We start from the raw sequence: 23,131 nt of genomic DNA on the forward strand, positions 1-23,131 counted from the left end.
TTTAATTTAGCTTAAGTTTCATAATTATTCTGTTAGGTTTCGTCAACGACACACACTCACACGCACATGCACAGACATGTGCTTTAAATGATGTGACACAATACTGGCATAGATCGTGAGCCAGAAGCCGCTCGCTAATGTTTCTCGGAGGGATTGCGCAACCTTCAGCTTCACCAGCAAAGCGGCGCTAATTGAACAAGTAAAACTGCATTATTTAGGAGCGGCATGTTAACCACATAGCTGCCTGCAGGCTGAACTCTCCGCTGTGACAAACAGGCATGGGATCCTAACAGTCACAAACCCTTTCCCCACTTTTCCTCATCACTCCTATCCTCCTTTTGTGACTGTAAGCCTTTTTTAAAAATAATTTATGATGATGTTTTTCTTAGTCGTCTTCCATTTCTGCTCTTTCTCATCCCATCCTCAGCCTTCTTTATTTTGTCCTTTGCCTTAAGTGCTTTTCCTCTTGCCCCCTCCCTTCTTTGTGTGTGTGTGTGTGTGTGCCATCTGAGGTTGTTTTTCTTTTTCATGCTCCCAGGCCTACTGTGTGCTGCCAGACCCCCACAGCCAACCAAGATCTGTGCCCAAAATTCCTCACTACTGACCAGCCCTTCATATTGTGTGCGCGTTTGTGTGTGTGTGTATGAAACTGGTTCAAACTCTGTACTGTCCCTGTTCCCGTGCTATACTGTGATTTCCCAGAACCTCTAAATTGACCTAAACATAATGGAGTCACTGTGCGTGTAGATGGCATAAGGTTTCAGAGCCACACCTGACTGAAATGCAGATGGGAGGAGTATCGGATGGTTGGAAATAGAGGAGGAAAAAACGCTCGTACTGTGAGAATTTGTCAAGAAACAGGGTGGCTGTGAAATTAGTGTCAGAGTTTCACACTTAATGGACACATACCTCCCCCATTGGCTTGTCTGTGACGGGGTGTAGCAGCTCTGAGACCGTGGGTATGTGCGAGCTGTCACGTCTGCCTCACTGAGTCAGGCAGCACGACCAGTCAGCAGTAAATAGTTGTCGGGGCGGGGTTTTTGGGGGGTTGTATATTTAACCAGGATTGCCTTTCTCTATGTTGCAATCACAGTTTACAGTTTGCGATCAGATATCTAAACGTGCCTCTGGGATGAATAAACAGTGAGGCTCAGTGAATTATCAAACTAAAAGAGGTTTCCCCATCAGAGTGACGAGGTTTACTTCAGACAGAGGTGGGAGGATTAGGATCAAACCTGCTCTGATCATAAATATTGTGACTAACTGGCTGAAGGTTTAATTCCAATAAAAAAAAAACAACAACCCAAAATGCAAATAAGGAGCTGATTATTACTGTATCCCTTTAAACGAATGGTGGGGTTGGGCACTCATGTCATAATGAGGATGTCAATGTACACTTTAAGCCCTGCATGACTGTTTAAAAAGGTGTACATCATATAAGAGATATCATATATAACTATATTTAATGAAAAAAAAGCTCAGCATTTAAAAAATAATATTGATAAATTCAGCTTTTCATCTTTAGCCAACCATGACAAAACAATTATACTGCAGGTCTCTGGACACTGAAGTCTGAAGCTCCCTGTCCATCCATCATCGATCCTACAAAGACATCACACCCGGAGAAAATCGTGCCTGCTTTGTGTCACATCTTGAATCCTTTTTGCTTCACTTTGTGGTTTTTTGTGTGCAAATATTTGCAGTTGTGCAACACTTAAACATCAATTTTTCCCTTCTTCTGCTTTTGTCAATTTGTAAAGACCCCAAAGGGAAGTAAAACATCCACCAGTGCAGATGCCAGTTATTCATTCCATACTTCACTGTTGCCCTACCTCAAAAGAATTACTGTAATCATTACTGATAGGAAATCTTGCTAAGTGGTTAGATGGTATTAATCCTTTATGTATTTTATCTGAAAGTGCAGTAAATATCTCCTCAGTTTAAAGTTTGTCTGGTAACAGTTAAATGTGAACATTTATTAGACTGGCATGTGAGGAATGAGCTCTTGCACTTCTCTGCGCAGCTACAATAGAAACTGTCAACGTCCATCAGCTCCCTCTGCTCTATTTCACCTGACCTATTTCTTAACCTGATTAGCCTAAAATAAATACCTTTTTTCTTTCTAAGCAGCTACAGCTCTGTGCCGTCATGTGACCCTTTATCTCCCCGCTGCAGAAAGGCGGACAGTCCACAGGGAAATCATGAATTTGACAGACATGTCTGGGTCGAGCTCTGCAGATAGGTCGAGGTTGAGCAGCTGTTTAAAAAAAAAAAAAAAAAAAAGTTTGATTTTTGCTCTTCAATATCAGTTAAAACAACAGATTTAGAGGCAAATTTGAGAAACTGAAGTTTTTGCTGATATGAGATATGAGGCTGTCAGCTGTGATGTGCCTACATCAGACGACCTCTGTGTAAAATGTCTTTGCTTGTCAAAAGAGAGCTTATCATTCGCCCTGGCTGCTGTAGTGCACTGACGTCCTGTTCCAGGATTAGACGGCGCGGAGGGTGGTGGTGATGGAGTGGTAAATAGTGACTGAGTGGTTGGTTGCTGGGCCGCCGTGCCATTCGGTGATACTGTCAGCTTACATTAAGCGGTCGCGCTGGTGAAGCGCAGCATCATAATTCCATTAAACGGTGACCTGGTGAGGAGACGATGAACTGTCAGCAGAGCTGCTGTGGCTGTGATGAGGCGGCTTAAGTGCGAGCTGTGGAAGAAGTGTTGTCACAATGGTTTAACTCGGCTTACTTCATATTGGAGAGAAAGCTCGTGGAAGGCTTGCGTACTTTCCAATCAGCTCACTTATATTTATGTCTTTCTTCACTTCTTTCTCTCCTCAGGCATCTCTGTCATGGGTGTGAAGATGTTACAGTGCTTTCCCTTCTACAGACGCTGCAAAGAGCGCTGCAAGAGCAGGCAGTGCCCGCCCCCTCCAGGTGAGCACCACCTCCTGTATATTCCAACTGTATGAGAAAATCAAATGCAGAACAAACCGCTTGACTCTCTATCTGCCACCCATACAGTGCCTGTGGAGGAGATGAAGCCACGTCTGTCCTCTACGACATCCTGGGGGAGTGACAGCGAAGGAACAGGAAGCATCAATCGGGGTTCCCAGATCTATTTCTCCACCAAGGCCCGGCTTTCTTTCAGACACCAGCTGGACAGCAACATCAATGCAGTGGATGCCACCTACTGAGGAAGACCCAGGGCTTCATAGGACTTGAATGGACTCGGTTTATGCTTGGAGCCCGATAGTAGAGCAAACACATTTTGACGCCACCTTTAAATGGGAATGGCGGTAGAGTTGCAGAACCACAGTTTGTCTTTTAACTGCTTGTTCCTCGCTGCTCGCACACAACTGCTAATGATTCGTCAGATTCAAAGGACAGAGGGAAAAGGACTGGGATGAGACGGCGCTCAGAAGTCAGACGAGTAGATCCGCTGCCCAATCGGGCATACTGATGAGGGCGAGGACAATGTAGAGAGTTGTTTACAGCGTTCACTACCAATAAGTGCATTACTTTGTCTTCTGTTTGGAAGGTGTTTTTTGTTTTTACTGTGTTTCTTTTATATTTCGTTTTTTTTTTGACTACCTTTGTAGAAAAAGATCAATTTGCTGATTAGATCATGGCTGGAGTTAATTAAGGCTGTTTCACAAAGCAAGAGGAGGAAGATAGCATTCAGTGTGATGAAGTGTGTGACTATCTAAACCTCATCATTAAGTCATTCTCGTGAATTAACTTTCTAATCCTGCTCTGTGACACAGACCCTGCTAGCTTAAAGTGAGATAATAAAACAGAAAATGGTTTGCTGTTTTATAAAAAGACATCAACTGTAAAAACACGAGGTGGGACTGTGTGCAACATCTGCTGACCAGGTCTGAGCCTGTTTAACAGCAGTGTTGTTAATAGTTAATAGTGATCTGTGAGATCTACGGTGGCCCTGATACTTCAAAAAGGCTTGCTGAAATCCAGTTGTGTTGTGCACCACAGGGCAACCGTATGAAATAAGCCGAGCTACACAGCAGCTTATTTCTGATAGGTATTTTCTTAGTCTTGCTTGATTCTGATCAATATTTTTAATTAGAAAAAAAGACGCTCTGGCTGTGTTTTTAAATTGCACGTTTTGTTTTTTTTTTTGTAAGAAAACCTTTCTGTATTTGCCCAAATTGAAAAACTATGACTGTTAAATGCTGATCAAAAAAAAAGACTAATGATCACTTGTTCAAATCCAGAGTATGTCAAAAATATCTTCATTCTAAACTAAGCAAATATAAAATAAGTTGTAACAAAATGTCTCCGGTGTGTTTTTTTTGGGCTGGGGGATATATTGTTTGACAATGTTGTGAAGACACAAGGATACCAAATATTGGCATTTTCTAAAAACTAAATTCAAATACTCCAGGAATGCTACAAACAAGAGGGCTCCTCTCGTGCACGACCATCTGCAAAAAACATCACCCAAGCAAACTCGCGGTTCAACACTGGACACTGACCTTAACAAAGCTGCTTCCTAACTCAGAATAAGCTCAGGCACATGAGCCCAACTCGACTGGCTGCCTACTGTTTGTTTTCTGGTTATATTACTATGGAACAGGAAGTTTACTGAGTGCAAGTCTAATAGTTAAATGTGAATTTCTGTTTGTGTAGACAACAGCAGATGTGATTTTTGATGATTTAGCGCAGTTAATTGGAGTGTTATCAGAAACAAATTGCAAATAACTTCCAACTTATGGACTGATATCAGACGTGCTCGCCCTTATAGCAACATTTATGGCAGGTTTTAGTGACGGTCTGCTTGACAGTCTCATTTTGCAGGAAAAAAAATAAAGTGAGATAACTTTATGTTACTGGATGAAACAGATGACAAACTTTTAGCTTTGAGGACACAATTTGTTGTTGAAAAAATGTGATAAGTTGCATGTTTTATCGCAAAATACTAAAAATAGCAATAATATGGTATCGCGTGGAGGCCCGGCGATGCGATCATTATGGATAATGTGCAGAGAAGCCGTGAAAAGTACACAGGCAAGATGGAGACGGGGCATCTAGTGGACAATATTTATTAAAAAAATGTTTACAGGTATAAAAAAAAATAAAACAGTTTGAAAACAAACTTCTTCAGAGTTGTGAGCAGTTACGATGACTGGATGTTTTTGGGTTTGGAGATGACGCCGTCTGGATAACGTTTCTTAAACCGAGCCACGACCTCGGGATCCAACAGATGAATGCCGTCCAGCTGGTTCCCGAGAGTTATCCTGGACAGGAAATGACACAGACGTTATGAGGTGTGTAGAGCAGCTCGCTGGTCTCTAAATTAAAGCATGATGGTATGTTACCAGTTAGGCTGGACATTGTGGGGTCGACCAAAGAGCTCAATCTTCCTGGTGCCGGGTGAGAGTCTCTCTATCATGCCGTAGATCTCGTCTGGCTTGTGACTCGTGGAGCGGACCTGAGAGCACACAGACATGACTCAGGCTGAAGGAATTATGGGTAATGACACCACGTATAACAGAGGATTTACAGCTGTTTACCTCTGCCACGATGACATCACAGTCCAAACCCCTGTTGAACCCCTGCGGGTTTCCTTTTACACCAACCTGAAGACAAACACGTTTAGAATGAGACAACACAGGTTCAGCTATTTCAGCTACTGGACGGTTAAGAACGACAAAAGCAAAAAGTTGCTGAAGGTTAAATTCCTCGAGCCCGAACCCCAACGGGACCGTCCTCACAGTATAACACTGAGATTGGTTCAAACCTACCAGGCAGTGCTCCTTCCCGTGGTTCAGCCAATGACCCGTCCTGCCGGTGCGGATGATTCTCTGGAGCTGGTTGGTTTTCACCCAAATGATTTCATCCACACGCTCATAGCTGAGAGAGGAGGATAAAGGCAAAATGATTAAAAAATAAGGGGAAAAATATGACACGATGGTGACAGAAAGGCAAAACTTACCCCCAAAGGCTGAGGCACTCTCTGCCCAGCTCCATGGCCCTGAAACAGGAAGAGAACGTTGAGTCTGAATACCATTTCTAAGAATAATGTTTAGGATTGGGGGAAATATCAGTTGTCAGACATGTAGTTACCTTCTTGGGTAAATAATTAACCTGAATAGCAGCACAAAGTAGTGCCAGCTTCCTGTCGTGCTGAAGCTGAGTGAAGAGCTGTACGCAAACACTGACCGGGCCTCTCATCATTTATGACGAGTGAATGTAAAACTGTAGAGATCTGGCACCCTGCAGCCGATGTCATATTAACGAGAACAGAGAAGCATTGTGCAAGTTCCCTGTTCGATAGATTTATTTGCTAAGCCAATGCAAACTAAGCCACCAGGTTTTCCCCATCACCGCCACATGTTAATGTTGGGCATATGTGCACTGCTCACTTAAACACCTTGTTCCCAGCTAAAAGTCTACTTCTTTAGAGCCTTGCTGAATGACGACATGCCCCATTTCTTTACCCAGTCTTTCATTCTGTCAATGACTGTCTGTTGCCCAAGCTTCTATCTATCTATCGATCTATTTATCTAATCTAGACTTTAAAACGTTTATATTAAATTGTAGTGAACTAGGTGAAGTCTCATCTTAAGGGAAAGCGTTTCATAGGAAAAAAGCCGCCATTATTCTCTAGAAGTTTAACTTAAACAGGCTGAGGGGCGTTAATTTGTAGATCAAATGAAACATTCAGCTATGAGTTAAATGTTGACATAAAGTGGTCAGCTGTCCTGCTAACTGAGCCAGACTTCTGGACTTCTTTTTAGTTACCTGCCAGTGACCCAGAGGAAGAGGAAGCCGTCATCCTGCAGGATGGGGATGTTCAGTTTTCTCATCTCGTCATCGGTCAGAGTACCGTAGGGCAGCTCCATGTGGATGTCCCAGGGAGGGTCAGCCATCACTACGGCGAACTTACCCAGGATGGACACGTCCAGGTAGCGGATATCACAGCAGATCCACTGAGTACCAAAGCACATAAATCACACTATTTTACGATTTTAAAAGACATTATGACACACGAATGCGTCCAGTCTCATAGGCTTCTTTTAAATCATCCCCATCCTCCTCCTCACCTGTGAAGGGAAGAGTTTGCCCACATTGCTGTCGGCGTCCCCTGCGTGGAGACCAAGCTCTGTGGTCCCCGCCTGGGGCCCCAGCAGGTTCCCCTCGGTCTCCGGGGGGCTGTCGATCTCATAGTGGACGTACTTACAGGTGTCCATGTGGAAACAGGTGTTGAGGAAGGAGCAGTCGCCGAGGCTCTCGTCTGTGTGCTTGTTGATGATGCGACTGCATGACAAAACATAAAGTTAACATCACAAAGTTAAAAAAAATTGTGACGCAAATACAGACCGAAAGTGTAACTTGGTGCATGGCTGGTTAATGCAAGGTTTAAGCTGTTAAATGCTCACATGAACATAATAGTGGGCCGAGAATCCCTTTTTTATGTAGGACAGTTTTCCAAACTTTATGCATTAGAAAACTTAAAATGATGCAAAATAAAACTTCTGGTGCAGCACATTAGACACATGTATGAGCAGGACACTCTCAAAACGTGGTGTGTCTCATATTTATATCAAACAGTATTTAGCATAATCACAGTGCCACCTGGAGGCCAAAGAGAGTATTACTCAAACACTTTTGGATGTTTGCTATACTTGAAAAACAAAGCAATTAATGGGTAAATGTACTTAGCAGGTCAGCTAGAATTTCCCATATTTATGATACGCTCTTTTCTAGCTGTAGCACAGCAGCCTGTATTCTCGTGATTTGGACAATCCAGGACCGTCATGGAAATAAACTTTCAGTCTTGTTAGTTACAGTTACTTGTCTGTAACAGTGTCAGACTTTGTGAAGCAAATACAGACCGAAAGTGTAACTTGGTGCATGGCTGAGGCGTGTCTCCAGCGCGAACACATTCTTCTTTGGTCCCGTGATCGCAGAACTCTTGGACCTGAGCTCGGCCGCGGGATCTGAACTTTTCCACGATGGACTGCTCCTTGGCTGTGCTGGCGTTCAGCAGCTCCAGAATCTCTCGGCTTAACTGGATGCGAAAGAGAGTCACGTGATAACTGCAGCAGTAACGAAACGCCGATTTTTAATCAGTTACAAAAGAAACAAAAACAGCAACAACAACAACAAAAACTCTCTGTTACCTTCTTGCTCTGCTGCTCCTTGGTGGACTGTTGGTTCAGGAGGCTTTCGATCTCCATGTCCAAATGAGACGACTGGCTTTTACTGCTCCTGCCCTTCTTCTCCGTCCCGCTCCCTGACGCCGAAGGCCCCGGCTCTGAGGAGGAGGCCGGCGTCAGCGATGTGGTTGACGAGTGAGGAGGAGAAGCAGAGCTCTGAAGCGAGGGCGAGTAGCCTGCAGCCCTTTTGCTGTGCATTTGGTCTTCTGCTTTTCTCTTGACTCCAGTTCTCTGGGCTCCAGCTACAGATCCAATCATAGCCCAAAGTTTTGTGTGGTCCACAGCTATGACCACCGTGGGGGTTGACGTGGAGGAGGAAGTTGTAGAAGAAGAAGGAGCCGAGGTGGGCTCTCGGACCTCGATGAGCTCCTGAGCAGAGAATTTAAGCAGCAGGCTCTGGATGCAGCCGTGGCTAACGGCTGTTTCTGACTGTGACGAGAAGCAAACAAAACAGAGATGTCAAAAATAAACCCACATCACTGAGTTCAAGGATAACACGAGCACCGGAGACAAAAACTCACACTGTTGAGTTCATTTGTGATGGAAAGGGAGTCTGTTGGCAGTGTGAGACTCAGATCAGACAGATATCCCAGCAGCCTCTTCTCCAGTTCAGGGTCTGGTGGTTTTTCTGTTTCCTCCTGCGAGGTGGATGGAACTGCTGGGGCAGGGCTGTCACTCCTGACTGTGGTGCCGTCTGTGCTGCCACCACCATCTGAGGGGACAACAAAAGATGAAGCACCAAGTTCAGAGAAAATTGTCAATATTTCCCATTTTAAATTCCTGAAACGTTTCATAACTTTCAGATAAAAAGGTTAAGTAATTATAAAAATAGTTGTTTAATTTAATGGTACAAGAATCATCCTTTGTTGTTGTTTGTTTCTCCTTTTTGTTTTGAGGAATTAGGGAAATCTTCATAGTGAAACAGCAGAACTGCTTTAAAGTTTTTCAGCTTATATCAATTACTGCCATCGGTAAATGTCCAGCGCTTGTACTGTTGATATACACTGCTACATCCCCAGCATGGCATCAAAGCAAATGAGCTTAGGCAGCTTTATAGCAAATTACTACAACTGCTGGATACTCTGAGCTAAATTTACTGGTTATCTGTAACAAAATACCTGACTGATCAATAATATAGATAGTAATGTCTTTGTTGCATCACATTTAGCAAGAATGAACACAGTATTTTGTTAGTTTAAAACCCCACCTTCATTTGATAAAACTCAGGTCCCCTTTTGCCAGCGAAGGCAAATTCGCTCAATTAAATCAGCTACTAAATGAATGGACTGGAGCGCATTTCTGTGCTTTTCAAGATTTACCGAGCACTTCAATCACATCTAAACACAATCATTTTATCCTATAAACGTTAAGCGCTTCGAATCCGATTTAAAACCCCCAATTAACTTAATACACCATCAAAGCAAAAGACAAGAGACAAGAGTGCAGACAGGATGGAGAGGCTTTGATCTCAGCTGAGAGGGGACCCACTGATGTTTATTTACATCTTGCCACACCGTCAGTGACACCAGTGATATGGTTGAAAGGTGTAGTTTAGACATAGTAACAACTATATTACGTTCTTTAATTAAACCACTCACAGAAAGGTTAGCGGATGACCCCCCCCCCCTTCTTTCCTTGTTTCTAGTAAGCTTTTCTAATTGTAATTTGGCGCTTAGAGCACAAGAGGAAAACGATATCGCCATAATACGGCAGCTTACACAGTCTAGATGGCTGCAAAGCGCTGCAGACCTGAGTTAAGATACGTAAAGTTAAATATATGGGGGGAACTACCCCTTTGGTATCAATACCAGCGTTAGCTGGGCACTGCCCGGCCTGAACCTACCGGCGGACAGCTGAGCCGGGTCTTTCCGCCGTCGCTGCAGCCTCTCCCGCAGAGAGTCCAGCTGCTTCTTGTGCGCCTGGATGTTGCTCCATGTGTCCGACATGACGAGCTGGACTCAGCTGCAGGAAAAACACCAATACTGGCCTCACCGAGCACCGAGTGTCCGGGAAACTAAACAAAAGTTGAATCCAGTCCACCCTTGGAGGGAAGCGGGTACGGTGCAACACGAAAACGTGTGTCGGGTAGCACACGGGTTGATTAGGATTAAACGTTCCGCTTTCGTAGTGATTTGTCGTGGTTTTAGGATTGAGAGTATATGATGTAAAATATAATACATATATATCTCAGTCTACGAAAGTGGCATGTTGGTAACTAAATCAGTCATCACGTTAAACTTCATCTGTTAATTTTCCAGGCGGATTCGTTTTCAGTACGGACTACTTCAATTTCCGGCGTCGCCGAAATTAAAAGCCCGTTTCCTCTGTGCTGAAACAGACTACACTCGCGATGCTTCCTTAAAGAAATTACCTTTCTGTGGCAGCAGACATACCGTATAGACTAATATCTAATAGTTATTAAGTAACTTGGCGCATTTTGTTCCAGCTCGCTGTCAGATTTTGCTGCTGTTCCATGGTCTAACGCAAAGATGGCGGAAGAGGAGAAGAGTGGTGAGGCTGTGGAAAACAAAGACGAGCTGCAGATTATGAAGGTAACTCTTCTCAGCGGAATCACACATTTATTCAAATGCTCCGACTGTCTCCAGCCTTTGTGCCCGGCTAGCTTCCCGTGAGGACGGTGTCATGTGTTGCTTCCTTGGAGTCTCCAGAAACAACAGCTGGCTGCAGCTGTCACGCCGAAGAACAGATTTTTTTTTTGTAGTAGCTTTAAGGTTTTCTGCTATGTCAGGTGCAGGAGTGCCACACTTACCCTTCTGTAGCTAGATTGGCCACAGATGTTTCACACCACAGCTTTAAACCACCAGATAACGGGCTGATATTCGCGCTTTGCTTTGATCTGTACGCTTCTTGCTGAGTCACCACATTGTCAGGGTGCCTCTGGTTTAGTGCACCAAGGATGAGGAGTGCAGCTGTACTGATTTGTTCTCTGCAGGCCCTTCGATGGTTCGTGCCTTATAATGTTACAAAAACTAACTCTTTCAATACCAATATTTCACTCTGGGAGTACTGTGTGGCAGACGTTCACTTAGGAGCGAAGTATGGTTAACTTAGAAAACGAGAAAAAACTAACAGTGAACATGCAGTAACACAATACCGCACAAAAGTCTTGTACTAATATTTTCAGTGGTCTTGAGCAATAGTTTTCCAGGTTTTATGGAGGTCTTTTGATATTGGCTCCTTTTTCACCCCTTTCCAGTCCAGATCTTATACCTGACCATTTTCATAGGAATGCTGTTGTTTGTTTGTTTGTTTAAATGACTCCAAAGTGAAATGTGAATCATCCAAGCCTGAAAATGCTGTCATGTCTACACATAACAAACATGTTGACAAAGAACCAATTTTTAATTGTATCTTTAGGGACTTTTTTTTATCAGCAGCTTGTCACAAAAATGCATAATTTCTTCCAACTTCTTTAGTCGTATCTATGGAAAACGCGAAAGATAACAGCTTGACAGACAGAAAACGGTATTTTTGCACAAATGGGCGATTCCCAAAGAGGTATTAGCGTAAAACTATGCTATATCTCATGCATGGTGTGCAGTGTGTCCTTAAGAAAAATAAGGAAACTGAACAAGTGGTGGACAAAACAAGAAAAGACAGGCTTAAAAAAAATAACTATAGTAGATGGAACAGTAACTGAAAGTCATGTACTTAAGAAATAGGAAAAATGTGGTATGCCCACATACGCAACAACTGGACTGAAAATCAGTGGCAACAGGTCTGATGGAGTGATGAACCCAAATTTTACATATGACAGTGTTTTTTGGTCCAAATCATTGTTAGTATGTACTGATGAGAGCCAGTGATGTTGAAGATCTTATCAAAATTAGTGAAATTCTAAACACAGATAATAACGTCATATTTTGATCCATGTGGAAAAAGTCTGATGGGCAGTGGCTCCATTGTTTTTCTTCAGGGGTTTAGGATCATCTTCACAGAGAACAGAACAAAAGGCAGCCAGCATCCAAAGAAGAGCTTTGAATGTCATTAAAGAAGCCACAAGAACTATTCCCAAAGACTCCTTTTTTTTGCCTTTGTATACTGTATTTCCATATATGTTTATTAATTTTAATAAATCGCTGTACACCTGTTTTCTAACATGGTGTAAAGAAATCTGCAGTGGCTACAGACTTTTGCACAGAACATTCGCAAGTGTAGTATAAATTGTTAGTACTAGTTAAATTATTAGTTACTCGGGTAGTTTCACTCCTCAGCAGTATTTGTTGATGTGTTGTTGTGTCTCAGTGTTGTACTACAGGCAGATGTGGTTAAGAGAAATGTCTTTTTGATCTATTTTTATGTCTGTTTCTTGTCTTCTCTCCCGACAGGAGCTGGTGGATGAGCTGTATAAGTTCAGAGATTGTTATTTTGAGACTCACAGTGTGGAGGATGCAGGACGGAAACACAGCGACGTAGCAGAAGAGATGGCACAAACGCTGAAGAAGCTGGAGGAAAAAGAAGGTAAGGGTCTCTTTAAATTAAAAAAAAAAAAAAAAAAAAAAGTGAGTTAATTTGCAGGCTTTCATTCACGACTGCTCCGTTTACAACTTCCAACAGACGCCTTTAAACACAAAGCCGAGTTCTTGCTGCAAAAGGGACGATGTCTGAACGTGGCTCCAGACTTCAGTGCTGCAGCAGAGGAGTGTCTGTCCCGCGCGGTGAAGCTGCAGCCTGGCCTGGTGGAGGGCTGGAACACGTTAGGGGAGCAGTACTGGAAAAAAGGAGACCTGATCGGTGCCAAAAACTGCTTCACTGGTGCCTTACAGCAGGTAATGATGGAGAAAGGAAGGTTTGTCCTCTTTGGTTTATTGTCTTCTCACATTCCATACCTGCAAACACTCCTGCTTTTACCAGGTTACTCCATTTTTTTTTTCCCCCCACAATTTATTCCGGGAATCTCTTGTAATTCAAACTTTATTATGAATGATTATTATACACATATTAATACATTTTCAGTTTATGTGATGTGACCCAAGTTTCCAGTTACTGGTGAAACAATCTCCACATTTCTAATCATTGAACCCAAACCAGGAAACACAAAATCCACTTCAAATTGGTTTGTGTTCAGCTGATCTCTGCTCAGGCAGACAGATCTGTTAGATTATTATATTATATTAGCTCATTATCTCCATAGTTGTTGGTCTGACGCTTTAATCGCAACCATAGTTAGTTATCTGAACAATCTGTTCAGCTCTTTGGACGTGTGTGATGGGTAGTTGTTGACTTTGGTAAAGCTGGAAAGGTTTCAGACTCGTTCATTCACACCACAAGAATCAGTAATACAAAAAAAGACCTTTATATACTTTAGTAAGCAAAGAAAATATTCAATAACTTACTTTTGTGTTCTGTTTAATACTGTATAAAAACATAAAGCTGTTTGCTAAAAACATGTAGCCATATTGTCAAAAACAAATCTACCACATTTTTAAAATGCCAAACTGTCGTTCAGTTCAGTTTTATTTATATAGCGCCAAATCACTCAAGGCGCTTTATATTAAAGACCCTGCAATAATACAGAGAAAACTCCCAGTCAGACGCTCCCCCTTTGAGCAAGCACTTGGTGACAGTGGGAAGAAAAAACTCCCTTTTAACAGGAAGAAACCCCTGGCAGGTCCAGACTGAGGCAGGAGCAGCCATCTGCAGTGACCTGTGGGGGATGAGGGGAGGGAAACTGGATAAAAGTGACACAGTGGAAGAGAGCCAGAGATTAATAATGAAAACTGACTGATACAATAGTGGTGGATAAGCACATTGTGAGTGAAAAGCAGGGATTGAAGAAGAAATGCTCAGTGAATCATGGGAAGTTTAAGCCTAAGCTTATTTCAGCATAACTAAGGGATTGTTCAGGGTCACCTGATTCAGCTATGCTTAACTATAAGCTAATAAACAACAAGTAAGCCAGCAGTCTGTGAGCAAAGAGCTCTAACGGGGCGATGCGGTACTATGAGGTCTTTAAGACGAGAGCCTGATTATTCAAGACTTTGTTTGTGAGGAGCAGGATTTTTAATTCAATTCTGGATATAACAGACAACCAATGTGGGAGAAATATGCCTGCTTTTCCAATCCCTGTCAGTACTTCCACCAAAGTGTTCTGCAACAACACCTGGTGAATTGAAAAGCTATTTCTGAGCATTAATCCAGATAACCTCTCCTATCCTTTCTGTTAGGATTCATTCATGTTAGTATGTTTTGTTTTCCACCTCTGTAGAGCAAGAACAAAGTGTCTCTTCGTAACTTGTCCATGGTGCTGAGGCAGCTGCCCGCGGCTGACAACGACGCTCACGGCAAGCAGGTGCTGGAAAGCGTGGACATGGCCCGGCAGGCCGTGCAGCTGGACGTGAAGGATGGGACGTCCTGGTGTGAGTAGAGTGAAGACAGACGGTGCTCTTTGTTAGAGATGCTAAAGACTGTTGGGGCATTAATTCATGTCGTTCTGCCTTTGTTTTTACAGATATCCTGGGAAATGCCTACGTGTCGCTGTTTTTCACTTGTGGACAGAATCCACAGCTATCTCAACAAGCTCTAAGTGCCTACACACAATCTGTGCGTACAGACTTAAACGGATACACACCAGAGGGAATACCGATAAATAATAAAATGAATACCGTAAATAAATAATCAACATGCGCATCTGTATTTTATTCCCGTTTTCCTCCTGTGTAGGAGACGGTGGATCGAGCTGCCTCTTGTTACCCAGAGCTGCATTTCAACAGATCCACACTGTTCCAGTACGAGGAGATGTACGGGTCTGCGCTCGCCGGCTACAGTCGAGCCGCCGAGCTCGACCCCGGCTGGAAGGAGCCACCAGAGAGAGAGAAGCAGCTGCTGGAATATTTGGAGAAAGTGACCGAACTCCTACAGAACAAGGTAGGAGACTCTTTACAAAAGTACCGGCATACTGTTTATGTCCTGTTACAAAAACGTACAGAAAAGAAGTCGGTGAAAATCATGCTGTGATTTGGTCGTGCTAAGAGTCTCCAAGGTGGTTTATCAGCCACCACCAGATTTAATATTATCAACAATGACTAAGTAGGCTCTGACACACTGATGCTGTAAAATACCTGGTAATACTCCAAAATGTTAATGATTGACATGTAATCAGTGGCAGCAAAGTGATATCTGTCTAGAGTAAAAGGGTAATCTAAATGATGTAGCTCTCGACTCCTGACACAAAATAATGGCTACAGAAATCATGTCATTGAGTCAAGTATGGATTTAAAAAAAGAAAAGAAGAGTAGAGTTAACTGAAGTGGTTAAACGTAATTCAAGTATTTTAAGATCACATAATTTCTTTAATGTCATCTTTTTATTACACACGTTGTCTTTATTGTTAGTCGTAGTTATGTGTATGAGTAGCACATGACCTTTGAGCCTGTTTGCTTCCACTGTTATAAATGCTTATCAGAGTGACATACAAGTTGTTTTTTTTACCACATGATGGCAGCAAAGAGCACATTTGACTCTAGTTTTTCCCTTAAGCTTCAGTCTGCCTTGTGTGTTCAGGGGAAGGTGAAAGCCCGCCGGTTACGGACGATGCTGTCGAACCTCAACACGTCTGCTTTGGGCCCCTGCTCGTCTCCTCAGTTTCGCTCCCCGGCAGGCCGTGTGGGCAGCCTGGAACCCCGGACACTTTCCTCCCTGACACATGGCCACAATGCTGGGGTGGCCGCTCTGGGGAAGGTGGTGTTCAGCCTGGCCTCTGAGGGTCGCATGGCCTTGTAAGAGAATCTTATTTAACAGTAATGGTCCTTTAATGCACGTGCAGCTCGACTCTGGCTGTAAAAGTGAAGCAATGTAAAATCTTACAATCTTCTTTTTTATTTTTCCTCCAGTACGTTTGGCATGGTGGACAGTGAGGAGACTTGTATAGTGGTGATGGTTTACAACACAGCAGATAGCTGGGGCGTCCTAATAGGAGATTCTGTAGTCATTCCTGAACCTCAAGTTAAACGACACAGTATAACCCATAAAGATAAGGTAAGTGTTGCATTAATGAATGCTGTTTACAATCAACGCAATAACGTCTGACTGAGTATGTGACCTTCTCCTGTCCTCTCTACCAGTCACTTGATTTTAGAAGTATACGAGTGGACTCTCCTCTGCTGCTCATCGTCAACGGCAAGAAGCAAAACGTTAAAAGTCAGATCGCTGCCTCCGTCAGCTACAAGCCTCAGAGCGAGTGAAGCAGACTGAAAGCCCAAGGACCAAGCTTTCTCGTTTTCTCTCTTTGCTGGATTTTGAAGTATTTGTAGCAGTTTTATGCAGATCTGTAAATAGGTCACCGTGTTACATTTCTTTGTATTTATAAACCTTTTTTATACTTTGTGGGTGTGGGGCCGAACGTGGGTTATCTGTAAAGGAAAGAACCTGTGACGTGACAGTTGTGACCTCAAAAAAAAAAGGAGAGAGAAAAAATATGTATCATGTTTTAAGTGTATTTTTTTTTTTCTTGTATGTTTAAAACTAAAGTTCTCAAAAAAACAAAAGACATTTTGAGTTGTCCCATAAGTAGTACTTTTTTTGTTTTTTTTGTTAAAAGTAGTAATGTAACAAAGCCCTTGGTGAAACTGATGCAACTGAATTAAATTCAGCTGTCATTATGATTTTTAACCTTTTTTTTTTTTTATTTAAAGTTGTGACATGGCCTGATGATCAACTTTCAGCATGCTGTCTATCCACTGTAACTCATGTCTCCACAAACCAGTTTTTATGGCCTGGCTTGCACTGCTTTGGTTTTGCAGTGAAAAACTCATTCACATCACATCTTGGATCCCAATAAAGAACTGATCACAGCTCAGGTTTAAGGCTTCCTGCTTTGTATAACAGGATGCATACAGTGATGTGAAAATGACGGTTTTCTACAGGACTACACGATTATGCAGTGACCCAGTCAAAGTCCAGACCTCAATGAACTGAAGCATGGCTATAAAGAAGAGTGGGCCAAAATTCCTCTACTACAACAGGAAAGGCTGATAAAGTCATACAGGAAATGATTACTTCAGATTATTGCTATTAAATCTCCACAGCACTGCATGAAGTGTTTCCAGAAGCAAATCTTTTGTAGCATTATATAAATTAATAGATACATTTAAATGGTCATGCTGCCTGTAGTGGAAACCAGCAGAATCTGATAAACCTGAAAAATCCCATAAAATCTTTGTTCCAAAATAAAGTTTTAAAAATCTCTTCCCCTAAAGTTTTTCTTCTCCCTCATCTCTGATGTTATGAAACTTTGAGGATCCAGTGGTGTTGTGCCTCTTTCTCTAATAAATCCTCCGACTGACCACCTATACCGTTTCTTAATGATTATTGCAAATCATCAATATTCATTATGTGAATCTGATGACACAGAAATGTGAAATGATCCATTTGTACTTTCTCTTTTAAAGCTTTACAACTCTTCATTACTTTATAATCCTATATTTAAATACAGAAATGAGGAAAAAGTGATTGCACCTGAAAGCGTTTTGTTAAGCGACAGATAAGTGTTAGGTGTCAGACATAACTCTGTGAAAATATGCTTGAGATTTTTATTATTTACTTAGGAATAACATGTAACAAAATATAAAATGAAATCCCATATTTGTTAATACTGTTAAATACATATTTATGGTTTGAACAGGAAATAAGCAGTGCACAAAATAAGAGCAAATGTCTCCTGCTAAAGTGAGTACAGCAGAACAGAGGAGAGTAACATGGATAACTGCAGACTGCTGCTCTCAGTGCTTCCTGATGAAGGGCCGGCATTTATCCCTGCCAGGGGAGCTGAACTGGAAGAAGGTCTTTCCTCCATCAGCCTCCAGGACGGACAAGAATCGACTGTCCCCTTCAGGGCCGAGGGACAGGAACGGAGGGCTCCTCTGAGGAGTCGCATGCCGAGCCACCCCTGAGTGACACACAGGAGGTTGATGGATGTCTTTCATTGTTATTCTCACTAAAAATTCCCTTACATAGACATTCAGCTCATTACTCCTGCTGTTCTTTCCTGATGACAAAGTCTTTTTGATAAAAGCCCTGTCTTCTTTCGTTGCCATTAAGCATTATTCTTTTACCCTGATTCCTTCCTCTTCTCATTCATCAACGTGAGCACAATGTGAAAGCTGATTTTATGAAAGCAGAGTCCTTATTTATCTTTGTTTTCTGAACATAAGTGATATTTTACTATGGACTTTAGTAGTTTTTCTGCCAAACAGCAAACAGCTTTAGTTAAGTGCAGGTAATAGAGGCCATAATGACATCTTCACATTGTTTGTGTACTCAGCCAACAACAAAAACTTACTGCTTCTTACCTAACAACATTTACTAATAATGCCTTTAACATTTAGGCATCATTAGTAAATGTTGTTAGGTAAAACTTTTAAAAGGCATATATTATATATATTATTATATCATTATTGTAACTGTCCCTGAGACAGTTAAAATAAAGTTGGTTATTTCATGTTTCTGTGATAGATTCATGCTTAATTTAGTTCATTTATTTACAAGATAAGATGATAAAAGTGTAACATTAATTAAAACAATATGTGATTACAAAATATGGGTTTGTTAAATATGCAAAGTGCTGTAAGGTTTGTATGAGGCAAAGTTTGTAATTGTCACATGACCAGAGTTTGGTTGAGAGCACAACCATGGCATTGTGTAGCTAGCATGGATACATGGCTACAGATGCATCTACAGCCTCAGCGTTAATGTTATTCTGCATGTGGTCCAAGAGGTGCACACGATATGGTTTCATGTATATTGTTTGTATAATGTTGCATACGTGTTCTACACTGGTAATGAGAGGACATTTTGTGATATCCATTATTGTGCATTTTTCTGTTCTGCTTGCACAAGACTGTTTATGGACACTGATATGAGAGACTGATAAGCTCAAAACATTTATGTTGTAAACTTTGTGTTTCTTCAGTTTTCACGGTGTCTGAAGACAATAAGAGTGAGAGAGAGAGAAATAAATTTCCGAAGACATCAGTATGATGCGTGGCCATTCTTTGTTGGACCCCTGTAGTTACAATTATTATTAACAGAAGTTATGTATTGTATCATATATTATTAGCCTCGTGAAAAACTGACCTTTGATTGCACAGACCACTACTGTGCAATGATGTGTTTTAACTTGTTATGGTCAAAGTCTGTAAAATCAAGTTAAAACTGAGGGTTATCTTCCAATTTACACACAGTTTAACACTTCAGCAAGGGTTTGGAGATGGATATACAAAGCTACTGCAGTGTTTCCGAACCAGAGTGAGAAACACATCAAGAAATTCAAAGAGAGCCACACAGAGCAAGCCTGGCAGAGATAGGAAACAAAATGTTTAATATAAGTCTCTGGAAAGAAAACTGGTACGAGATGTGGCTAAAGACCTCAGAACAACTCTGAAGACACAAGGGAATGACTTTGCTAAGTCTGGAAATTGAATTTGTTAGTTTAGTTTAGTGCCTGCACAGGAACGGACTGCAAGGTTGCAGACCAAGAAAAACTGAATTTTTGCAGAAGAGACACTTTCAAGACAGAATGAAGTGAGGACAACCTGGAGAATAATTATGGAGACTGGAGGCACTTTCTTTGGCCACAGAGATGCTGCTTATGTTTGGAGAAAGCAGGGAGAGGCGTATGAAATGAAATACGGTTTAGGAAGCATTATGCTTTATGCACGCTTTAGTACGTCCAGAACTGGGAATCTCATCAATGTGGTAGGAATCATGAAGAAAGGACATGTGACGATTCTGAAAGAAAACCTGAAGCAATCAGCAGCAAAACTGGATTGTGTATCGCCGATTTGTCTTACAACATGACAACGACCCTAAACATAGTTTGCTCCTGGTCAAGAACGACCCCCAGATAACCAAAGTGAACGTCACTGACTTGCCTGCGCAAAGCATAAGACCAAGGTTCATGTCAGAAGACCAGCAAATCTGAAGAGGTTTTTGAGATGTACCAAAGAAGAATGGGCTGGGACAGCTCAGGACACGTGTGCGAGACTTAATAAAACTAGCATGGTTGGAAAAGCTGTGTTAAAAATTCCCTGCCCTTGGTTAATACTGATAGGGGGGCTAAAATTCTGTCATTTGTGATTAAGCATAAATGCTGCTGTTCATATTTGAAAACAATATTATGGTTTGACCTTTAAAAGTGAAAATAACTAGTCATGTCTGTGTCCATTGTCACAAACTAGTTGCCAAGCCTTCATCTCTGTCCAACAATGCACCTTTAAAAACTACAAATGAACAACAATGTGCTGACATTACCGGCATTATTATCAGCGTTGTAGTCTTGATGTCCCATTTGTTGTTCTGTATGTCTTTCTCCAGCACCCACCACCATGCTACGCATCCTCAGAGAGTCGTACAGCCCCTGTAGTTTCTGGTACTGCCGGTTTCTCTGCATCAGCTTCTCAGACACCTCGCTGTAATTCCTCTTGTACTCGTCCATCATCTGGCCATCAGGATACAGAGAAATCTAGTTTTACTCTATGTATGTCTTCAAGATTCACAGTTAAGACGACCACGTGCTCCTTGTAATTTTACATCTTAGCCTTTGAAGCTATTTTACACCAGGTTACAAGTTTAGTGTATTAATGTCTTGTGTGGTGATGAGAGTTGTGTCATTTACTTTCTTCAGGGAGGCGATTTCTCCTTTCAAGGCGGTAAGCTCCAGTTCTCTGCTCTGGTTCTGCTGAGTAAGCACCTTCTCCATCTGCTTCAGCTGTGATTCGGCCCGCGACAGACTGTACTCTTGATAGATACGCTCTTGATGCACCTGCACACACCAACACTTAAACGCTACACAAGATCTGACTGACATAAACGGACCATCAGGGTTTATATACGAGGAAGTACACGGCCAGCTGAGCACCTCGGAATCAGCTGATTGTTTACCAACTCACCTTTTTCATCATTTTAATTCTTTAAATAAACAGAATCTCAAATTTAGCATTTAGCATGAGTTAAAAAAATAATTAAAAAAGGGGAGGAATCACAGCTAGAAAATTATCCTGGTTTCAAACGTAGATAAAAAGAGACAACTTACATTCTGTAACTTGTTTTGATCAGATGGGCATGGCATCATTTACATATGCTAATGCTACTTCACGAATAAAAAATTAGATTTTTCTGGGATGATGTTGGAGCTTCTCTCACACTTGTCTGCTTTTGTATTGATTGTTCACATGGAGATACTTGACCTGATAGCTCCAGAAGGCCAGAGCACGGGAACTGATGTCCAGCACTATGTCTGGTCGCAGACCTGTCAGCACCATCGCTTTATACTCCTCAGAGGGCGACAGCTCCATCCTCACAATGTCCAGCTTTCCAGACAGTGCAGACGAGCATGCAGGGCAGATGACTGGAGAACAGCTGAACTTCTCAGATCCGTGCTGATCACAGAAAACATGTGAGCACGCTGTGACCCAAGCGAAGGCGCTCAGCTTAGCGCGACACTTTGGGAAATTACACAGGAGGGTGTCATCGCAGATGGACATGCCTTTGTAAAGGACAGTAAAAAGTCATTCAGAGAAAAAAACTACAAAGCAAAAACATGATGTCCAAAGACTAACAATCAAATTTCCATAACACAAGGCCCAATGCGATGCAGGAGTAATTTGGTCTTTGTTTGAACTATTTTAATCACAATCAGACATTATTTTAGAGGTCTATTTTTTTTTACTTTATTCTGAAACCTTTGTATTAAAAACAAGGTGGACAATAGTTTTTATTAATACAGCTGCAGCTGGCCTTAACCTACAACATTTTGGTAATTTATAGGAGCTTATTTATTACATGTTTAAATAATTTTGTTCACATATTCCCACAAATTGTTTTTATCAAGTTTTTTGTAGGTACATATTTCATGTACCTACAAAATGTTCATCAAAAGCTAAGCTACAGTAACTGTATGGGGGCTAAAATAACTCTATAGATCCCACGTTGGATAAATGTACTTTTTACAATGGAATAAAGCAAAGGTTATTATTTGTAAACACTGAAACCCTTTTTTATTTAATTTGTAGTGGCTTATAATATATATTTATTAAAAAAAAATAAAACTGTTAAAATACAGTTTTGTTGTATAAAACGTAAAAGCTCCGCTACCCAAAATTGAGCAGCATTATCGACATTAGATGCTAGCACTAGAAGGTTAGCTAGTGAAAGCCTGAGGCACTCTGCACTTGCTAATAACAAGCTCGTTAAAGTGTCATTTCAACCTTTTTTTTCCTTTAGCAGACTATTAAAAAATATATACTTTCGACATTATACACACGGACCTTAACACAACCCTAAAACACTGGTAAAATGGCTAATTTCAAAGACCAAAACCTACCGTTAACTCTTTACTCTGAAGATGACCCCGCAAGTGACATCACTGCTGAAATCTGATTGGCTGATACAGCTCAAGCTCTACCAATCACGATGGCAAAACCTTTAGAATAACTCACAAAGTTAGGGCCAAACTTTTAATGTAAATCTCAAGCAAGATTTGTGTTGTTGTTATTATTATTATTATTATTATTATTATTATTATTATTATTATTATTATTATTATTATTATTATAACATAAATCCAGTGAAGCCCTACAAACTGTGGTGTGGAAAAATAAACTAAATAAATAAATAAAAATTAGGCCTACATGACCACTGGTAGCTACCACACTAAGCTACAGTAAGTTCAATTCTGAATTTGCAGAAGAAGAGGATGACCTCACTCTACTTTCCGGATTCAAATTGTGTGCAGCAAGAATGTTGGAAGTGCCATCTACTTTGCTGTTGTGTGCTTGGAAGGCAGCATCAGTCCCAGAGATGGCAGCAGGCTATACAAACTGATTCAGAAGGCAGGAACCATCGTTGGCAACAGGTGGTCACTGAATAAACTGCTCTCCATAGTGGCAAACCCATCTCACCCACTCCACTCCACAGTAGTGAGCTAGCAAAAC

The 23,131-nt window shown here is 41.6% G+C and overlaps 3 protein-coding genes across 3 annotated transcripts; 1 reads left to right on the forward strand and 2 right to left on the reverse strand.

Moving 5' to 3' along the window:
- Nucleotides 1-5,060: 5,060 nt before the first annotated feature.
- mettl3 (methyltransferase like 3) lies at nucleotides 5,061-10,258 on the reverse strand. The gene is made up of 11 exons (XM_005744942.2): nucleotides 10,024-10,258; nucleotides 8,702-8,892; nucleotides 8,145-8,609; nucleotides 7,857-8,032; nucleotides 7,065-7,278; nucleotides 6,763-6,950; nucleotides 5,954-5,992; nucleotides 5,763-5,871; nucleotides 5,532-5,597; nucleotides 5,337-5,449; nucleotides 5,061-5,255 (listed from the first exon to the last, which is right to left on the reverse strand). Exons 1-11 carry the CDS (start codon nucleotides 10,124-10,126, stop codon nucleotides 5,135-5,137), a joined length of 1,785 nt encoding a protein of 594 aa, XP_005744999.1. The 5' UTR covers nucleotides 10,127-10,258; the 3' UTR covers nucleotides 5,061-5,134.
- A 207-nt stretch (nucleotides 10,259-10,465) lies between these two features.
- On the forward strand, nucleotides 10,466-16,593 carry ttc5 (tetratricopeptide repeat domain 5). Its single transcript, XM_005744941.2, has 9 exons — nucleotides 10,466-10,732; nucleotides 12,530-12,662; nucleotides 12,759-12,970; nucleotides 14,410-14,560; nucleotides 14,653-14,744; nucleotides 14,865-15,068; nucleotides 15,705-15,919; nucleotides 16,034-16,178; nucleotides 16,265-16,593. Exons 1-9 carry the CDS (start codon nucleotides 10,670-10,672, stop codon nucleotides 16,382-16,384), a joined length of 1,335 nt encoding a protein of 444 aa, XP_005744998.1. The 5' UTR covers nucleotides 10,466-10,669; the 3' UTR covers nucleotides 16,385-16,593.
- A 1,198-nt stretch (nucleotides 16,594-17,791) lies between these two features.
- Nucleotides 17,792-22,601, reverse strand: ccnb1ip1 (cyclin B1 interacting protein 1). Its single transcript, XM_005744943.1, has 5 exons — nucleotides 22,522-22,601; nucleotides 21,386-21,684; nucleotides 20,815-20,961; nucleotides 20,451-20,637; nucleotides 17,792-18,087 (listed from the first exon to the last, which is right to left on the reverse strand). The coding sequence occupies exons 2-5, from the start codon at nucleotides 21,680-21,682 to the stop codon at nucleotides 17,921-17,923; spliced, it is 798 nt and encodes a 265-aa protein (XP_005745000.1). The 5' UTR covers nucleotides 21,683-21,684; nucleotides 22,522-22,601; the 3' UTR covers nucleotides 17,792-17,920.
- Between the last annotated feature and the right edge of the window lie 530 nt (nucleotides 22,602-23,131).

This window comes from Pundamilia nyererei, unplaced genomic scaffold, assembly GCF_000239375.1.
Source record: "Pundamilia nyererei isolate P.nyererei 1_Seehausen unplaced genomic scaffold, PunNye1.0 scaffold00151, whole genome shotgun sequence".
In the NCBI taxonomy this organism is placed as follows: domain Eukaryota; kingdom Metazoa; phylum Chordata; class Actinopteri; order Cichliformes; family Cichlidae; genus Pundamilia; species Pundamilia nyererei.